Raw genomic sequence first — 7,990 nt, forward strand, 5'->3', positions numbered from 1 at the left:
GTTTTCAAATCTGAGTTTTTTGTGGACCTAGTTGTAATACTTTATTTAATCTCATTTTTCATGGTTGTTTTTAAATCTGATTTTATTTTTCAGATCTAGTTTTCTTTATAAAACTACCTAAGTAACCAGTTACCTTCTTCGATCTTCTTCTTCTTCTTGGTTATTTTCATTTCTGATTTTATTTTTTAGATGTTTTTTTTTTTAAGATTTGGCTAAGTAACCAGTTGTCAATTAATTGTTATTTTGATAGGGGTAACCAGTTACCACCTTCTACTTCTTCTACTTCTTAGATACATTTTTTATTTTTAAGTTTTTTTTTTCTAGGTTTTGCTTAATAACTAGTTATCAATCAATTATTTTGATAGGGGTAACCAGTTACCTTCTTCTTCTTATTTACTGGTTATATTATGATCTGTTTTGTTCTTTCCAAATCTGTCAATAACCAGTTACAATTCACTCGAGTACTTGCCATGGAAAATTGATAGTGGTAATCGGTTACCACCACATTACTAAAAAATCCAAATTTATTTTTGTAGTGGTAACTGATTATTATTTAAAATGAAATTAAATGTCATATATACATGTCTAACAATAATCCAAAACATACATATGTATAATGAACGTAACCCTAACATCATCATCATCATCATCATCACCACAATTAGTGAAAGCCAATCTCATCACCCCATACTTGAATGTATATATAAAAGCAACATAATAATAATAATAATAATAATAATAATAATAATAATATATCCATATATGTATATGTAGAAATGTGTACTCTTTTATAATCTTATATATATACATATAAAAATAATAATAACAATATATATGATGGAAGAAATTATATGGTTTTAGTATACAATAATTGTATATATATATAGGGAAATTCTCCTATAGGGGCTTCAATTTAAGCTCTCAGTGTTCTCAACCCGTGAATAGTTTTTGGTGCGATTTTTTTTATGACCATGTATATTGTAGCTATTTAGAGCATCCTGTAAATTTTCAGAAAATTCTGAATAGTTTACAGTACTAAAAACTAGGTTCAAATATGTTGTTGCACGCGTGACTAATTTTTTTTTATGCGCATGGAAAACAACATGTTTGAACCTAGTTTTCGGTACTGTAAACTATTCAGAATTTTTTGAAAATTTGCAGGATGTTCTAAATAGCTACAATATACACGGTCATAAAAAAAAATCGCGCTGAAAACTGTTCACGGGTCGAGAAACACTGAGAGCCCTAGCGACAGGGCTTAAAGTGAAGCCCCTATAGAAGAATTATTAACCTAAATATAATTAAAAAAAATTAGTAATAAAAATATCCTAAAAGTAATTAAAAAAATCAATACTGAAGTTTTATATTAAATATATGGTATATTTTAATAAAATTACAAAAATATGGAGAAAAATCCCATAAAATAGTAAACAAATAAATTATGCCAAACATAACTTAAGGGAAAAAAAAATCATATTTATCAAAGTTTTACAAAATAAATCTTATATCTCATGAAATTTCCTCTTTATTATTTGTTATTGTAACAAGTGAAAAGTATATTTGAATTGTCGGCTTAAAATATTAATTTTTTTTTCAAATAAAGGCCCAAAACTATTTTATGGAACTAATTCAATCCAATAAATAAGTAGGACACATATTTTTTATGGATAAAATTGATCTAATTTAATATATAATTAAATTAGATTGAATTGGCTGAGTCAAATTAATTGGATTGAATTAGTTGAATTACTAATTAAATTAAATAAGATAGGCCTCAAATCATTGGACACCCGCCGATAAGCACCTTAATTAAATAAAAGTCATTATTTTGCTAATGTTTCTTTTTTGTTTAGCCTTGTTTAATATTACCGTTTAATGATTTAAGCAACGCAATTCAAGCCTTGCTTGATTTGGAAAATTAAACAACTTTGAAGTAAAAGTATCCCTTCTCTTCTCTTCTTAAGTCATTTCTTTGTTATCAAGTGTTATGACTAATCAAGTTCCTCTGTTTTGAGATATGATCACAAACCATAGTCTAGTTTCTTTTTAGCTTGGTTTTGTTGACAAGAGTAACTGAGTAAGATACTTTAATAGTAGTGTTTGATGCAAAATCTTCGAAAGGAAAGAGAGCAATTAAATTAAATACATATATATATTTCACTTAAAAATGGGAAACTATATTACAAAAATTCATAGGGGCCTCAGTTATTGGGACCCCAACAGCTCAAGTACATGACAGTTCTAAGAGATTCCTCAGATTGCTTCCATTTTTCATCTTTGAACTTGTTATTAGAATACTGAGCTGGGATTTTCTTGGCCTGAGAATAGGCTCTGAGATTGGCCTTTGTGTGATGTTGTATGGATCTCAAAGCAGAATTCCATCTACAGACACCTTGGTCTTTCAAAGCTTCCACTACTCCAATACTTGCTGCAGCAATCCAGGCTCTGCTTGTTGAACTCATATTGCCTTCTTTGAAATATTTCTTTGTAAAGGTGGGAAAGTTCTCAGTGAACAAAAAATTATGAGTAATTTGTTTTGTTGCGATGTGTTGTGTTGAGTTGAGTTAAATAAGTACTTATGTTGTTCTTATATAGAGAGATAGAGATGAGGTTTGGTAAAGGGGTAAGACTTAAGGCAAAAACTAGAGACAGTTTTACCAGCAGCTTGGGAGAAACCTCTGGTTTTTTTGGGTGCAAAATACCATTTGCTTCTTCTTTTTTGACAAAAAAAAAAAACCATTTGCTTTATTAATAATATTATTATGTGAAATAGGCAAGTACTTTCCAATAGAATAAAGCAACCATTATATATCGTCACTTCACTTGAGTGTCCCTATAATTATTTAAAGGGTAGTTCTAGGAAGTTGGAACCCGGTTTTCTTTATTATTATTAATTAATTAATAGAGTTTATTAAATGAAACAAGAATGCCAAATTAAGAAATATGTAAACGAAAAGAAAAGAACAATTAGTCATTTTGACTTTTTTTTTGTTAGTAGTATGTTACTAGGCCTGTTTTGCCAACATGCTCTGATTGAAAAGGGAGACAATTTTGAACCCCAGTCCTTAATCAGATTTGTGCCAACATAATTTTTACCAAGAACACCAGTGCATTTTCCTTCTCTCCTCATCTCCACCTGTTGGAACTTTTTGTTAAAAGTTAAAATGAATTGTTAAAAAAATTGAAAAAGTATAATTGTGTGTGATATGGGAAACACTTTTCTAAGAGTGTATATAAGATGCAAGTACCATCCATTGGGGTGTGCCCTAAGGGGTACCCAGTTTTGTGCGAATAGGTGGTGTCTTATTAGAAAAAATGATAAGACACATCTTTTTTCTGAGAAAAAAATATTCTCTTCTGAAATAATTAAATTTCTCTGAGCTTGAGGGTATACAAGAGCGAAGCCTTTCGGTGCATAGAGGAATCATATACATAGGCTATTTTATCTTGGGAATGGCGTGGTTGATAGACTGCCGTGCACACTTTGGGAAGAGCCGCGAAACGTCTTAAAGAGAGCGACATAGTCCACGACTCATCTAGAAAATCGATCGGTAATTCGTTCCAATTTTTATTTCAATTCGGATTTATCAATTTAAAGACGTTTTGTTCTGCTATGGCTACTACCGATGATTTTTCTGGTTCTGCCTCTACTGATATTAACAAGCCATTTCGTTTTGAGGGTTTGCATTTTAAGCATTGGAAACAAATGATGTTCTTTTATCTGACCATGAAGAAGGTTGCGTTTGTCCTCACTGCTCTGAAGCCGGTCGTCTCTGAACCTTCGACCGACAACGACAAAGAGACTGAATGCGAGAAGCAACAGAAGGAATTGAACTCCTGGGTTGAAAACGATTTCCTCTGTAAGAATTTTATTCTTACAGACAAGTCAGCAAGTCAGCAAAGGAAATTTGGGAGGCGCTGCAAAAGAAATATGATACAGAAGAGGCGGGGACTAAAAAATGCACTGTCAGTCGCTACTTGAAGTATCAAATGGTGGACGATAAATCTGTGGAGGCCCAATCTCACGAAATTCAGAAAATCGCACATGAGATTATCTCAGAAGGTATGACCCTTGATGAACAATTTCAAGTTACTGTTTTAATTGACAAATTACCTCCTTCCTAGAAGGATTTTAAAATTGTTCTCAAGCATAAGACTAAGGAATTTTCCTTAGAGAGTTTGATCACCTGCCTTCGTATCGAGGAGGAAGCAAGGAAACAAGACCAGAAAGAAGTGGTGCTTGTTGTCTCTAACAGCAACCCCAAGAAGTCCACACCTGCGGTTCAGAAGCCTAATGGCAAAAATTTTAAGAATCAGAACCGCAACTCAAATTCAAATTCCAACCGCAACAACCAGAATACTCCTCGAAACAATAATCAAAGTCGGAACCATAACAGGAACCAACCTTGAAGGCATTAACCTCCACCTAAACATAATGACTCTGGACAATTCCTTTGTTACAACTGTAACAAGCCAAGTCATATGGCACACAAGTGTACAAACAAGCCAAGCACTACTCCGCAGGCTAACTTGACTGAAGAAGCTTTTATAGCTATGATTTCTGATATCAACCTTATTGGTGGATCATATGGGTGGTGAGTAGACACTGGCGCTTCACGCCATGTCTGTTATGATCATGCTATGTTTAAAACAAACACTGCTGCTGATGATAAGATAATGTTGTTGGGAGATTCTCACACCACTATTGTTGCTGGGATTGGGAATGTGGAGCTTAAGTTTACCTCAGGAAAGACTTTATTACTGAAAGATGTAATGCATACTCCTGAGATGAGAAAGAATCTGGTTTCGGGTTTTCTGCTTAATAAGGCTGGGTTTACTCAAACTATTGGGGCTAATTTGTACACCATCACTAAGAATGGTATTTTTGTTGGGAAGGGTTATGCTACTGATGGCATGTTTAAGTTAAATGTTGAACTCAATAAAGTTTCTCCCTCTGCTTATGTGTTGTGTGATTTTAATGTTTGGTATGCTAGACTTTGTCATGTTAATAAGCGTATTATTAAGAACATGAGTAACATTGGTTTACTTCCTAAAGTGTCAGGTAACGATTTTGAAAAATGTGATTTTTGTAGTCAAGCAAAAATAACTAAGACACCACATAAATCAGTTACTAGAGAATCTGAGCCTTTAGATTTAATTCATTAAGATATTTGTGAACTTGATGGAACATTAACTAGGAATGGTAAACGTTTTTTCATCACTTTTATTGATGATTGTTCTGACTTTACTTATGTGTACTTAATGAAAAATAAAAGTGATGCGCTTGACATGTTCAAATTATTTGTAACTGAAATTGAGAATCAATTCAATAAGAAAATTAAAAGGTTTCGTAGTGATAGAGGAATTGAATATGATTCAAGCATGTTTATTGAGTTTTATAATTCACATGGCATTGTACACGAAACCACTGCACCATATTCACCTGAAATGAACGGTAAAGCTGAAAGGAAGAATCGAACTTTTACTGAATCTATTGTGGCTATTTTATTGAATTCTGGTGCTGCATCTCATTGGTGGGGAGAAATTCTTTTGACTGTTTGTTATGTGTTGAATAGAGTTCCTAAGTCTAAGAGCAAAGTTTCACCATAAGCGATCTTGAAAAATAGGCAACCTAATCTGTCTTATTTTAGAACGTGGGGTTGTTTGGCTTATCTTCGTATTCCTGATCCTAAGAGAATTAAGCTAGCAAGTAGAGCCTATGAATGTGTATTTATCGGATATGCAATTAATAATAAAACATATAGGTTCTATGATTTAAATGCGCATGTTATTGTGGAATCAAATGATGCTGATTTTTATGAAAATAGATTCCCTTTTAAATTGAGAAATAGTGGGGGCGCATCTACTAGCAACATTCCTATGATTAGGAGTAATGAGCTTATTGAGGATAGAGAATTAGAACCTAGGAGAAGTAAGAGAGCTAGAGTTGCTAAAGATTATGGTTTTGATTTCCATGTCTATACATTAGAGGAGGATCCTGCTAACCTCCAAGAAGCTTTGTCTTCTTTAGATGTTGACCTCTGGCAAGAAGCCATAAACGATGAAATGGACTCTCTTGAGTCTAACAATACATGGCACTTAGTTGATTTACCTCCTGGTTGTAAGCCTATAGGTTGTAAGTGGATTTTGAAAAAGAAATTGAAACCCGATGGTACTGTTGATAAGTACAAGGCTCGCTTGGTAGCCAAGGGTTTTAGGTAGAGAGAAAATATAGATTTCTTTGATACTTTTTCACCTGTTACAAGAATAACATCCATTAGAGTTTTGATTTCCCTAGCTGTCATTCACAATCTAGTTGTTCACCAAATGGATGTTAAGACTACCTTTTTGAATGGTGAATTAGAAGAGGAGATCTATATGGATCAACCTGAAGGGTTTGTGATCCATGGCCAGGAACATAAGGTTTGTAAACTGGATAAGTCTCTATATGGTCTTAAGCATGCACCTAAGCAATGGCATGAGAAATTTGACAATTTAGTTATCTCACATGGGTTTAAAGTGAATGAAAGTGACAAATGCATTTATTATAAATCTGAGAATGACATTTGCACTATTATATATCTATATGAGGATGACTTGCTCATTTTTGGTTCGAATATCCATGCTGTGAATGCAGTGAAATCTTTGTTATGTGCTAACTTTGATATGAAAGACCTTGGAGAAGCGAATGTAATCCTTTGTATTAAGATTACTAGGTCTGAAAAGGGAATTTCTTTGGATCAATCTCACTACATTGAGAAGATTATAAAGAAATACAATTACTTTGACTGTAAACCTGCTTGCACACCATATGATCCAAGTGTTAAGTTATTTAAGAACACTAGTGACGGTGTGAGACAGTTTGACTATGCAAGCATCATTGGCAGTCTTCGATATGCCACTAATTGTACTAGACCCGACATTGCATATGTTGTGGGATTACTGTGCAAGTTTACTAGTAGACCTAGTATAGAGCATTGGCATGCTATTGAAAGGGTCATGAGATACCTTAAGAGGACTATGAACCTTGGATTACATTATCAAAAGTTTCCAGTTGTTCTTGAAGTTTATAGTGATGCAGACTGGAACACTTTGTCTGATGACTCCAAAGTAACAAGTGGTTATATCTTTAGTATAGCTGGTGGAGCTGTTTCTTGGAAATCTAAGAAACAGACTATTTTGGCACAATCCACCATGGAGTCTGAAATGATAGCACTAGCTACAGCTAGTGAAGAAGCAGGTTGGCTGAGAAGCCTGCTAGCTGAAATCCCTTTATGGGAAAAACCGATACCAGCTGTGTTGATCCACTGCGATAGTACCGCGGCTATTGCAAAAATTCAGAACCGTTATTACAACGGTAAGAGACGACAGATACGTCGTAAGCATAGTACTGTTAGAGAGTTTCTCTCAACAGGAGCTATTAGAGTGGATCATGTACGCACTGATGATAACTTAGCAGATCCTTTGACGAAAGGATTAGCTAGAGAGAAAGTTCATAAAACATCGAAAGGAATGGGACTATTTCCCTTAGAATGATGAATCACTCATGATGGTAACCCAACCTAAAGACTGGGGATCCCAAGAACTAGGTTCAATGGATAATAATATGTTTTGAAGTGATATGAGTTTGATCATGCTATTTCCATTAAAGCATATGGAAGCATGAATTCCTGAAGTGATGAGAGGATGAGTTAATAGAAACTCTTAATGAGATCTATACTCTATGTGGAGTGGAGTACCGAGCTACATGAGTACTCTTGATAGACTCACCTATGTGAATGTGGAAGTGGGGCTGCTTCCTATGGAATTTTGGGCAAAATTTCTAGAGCATTCACTATACTGGGATAGACGTGCATGGCCATTAACGCACGTGCTTTTTTATTACACCCTTGAAAGATTGGTGCATGGTACGATGTTAGAAATAGAGTTCAAGACTACGTGTCACTCTAGTACAATTTAATTCGTATTCACTACGCAAATGTTCAAATTG

At 34.1% G+C, this 7,990-nt stretch overlaps 1 protein-coding gene across 1 annotated transcript; it reads right to left on the minus strand.

Annotated features, from left to right (window-relative positions):
- Positions 1–2,113: 2,113 nt before the first annotated feature.
- LOC133784243 (uncharacterized) lies at positions 2,114–2,667 on the minus strand. Its single transcript, XM_062223677.1, has one exon. The coding sequence runs from the start codon at positions 2,460–2,462 to the stop codon at positions 2,202–2,204; it is 261 nt and encodes an 86-aa protein (XP_062079661.1). The 5' UTR covers positions 2,463–2,667; the 3' UTR covers positions 2,114–2,201.
- Positions 2,668–7,990: the final 5,323 nt, after the last annotated feature.

The sequence above is a fragment of the Humulus lupulus genome, chromosome 6 (genome assembly GCF_963169125.1).
Source record: "Humulus lupulus chromosome 6, drHumLupu1.1, whole genome shotgun sequence".
Taxonomy (NCBI): Eukaryota; Viridiplantae; Streptophyta; class Magnoliopsida; order Rosales; family Cannabaceae; genus Humulus; species Humulus lupulus.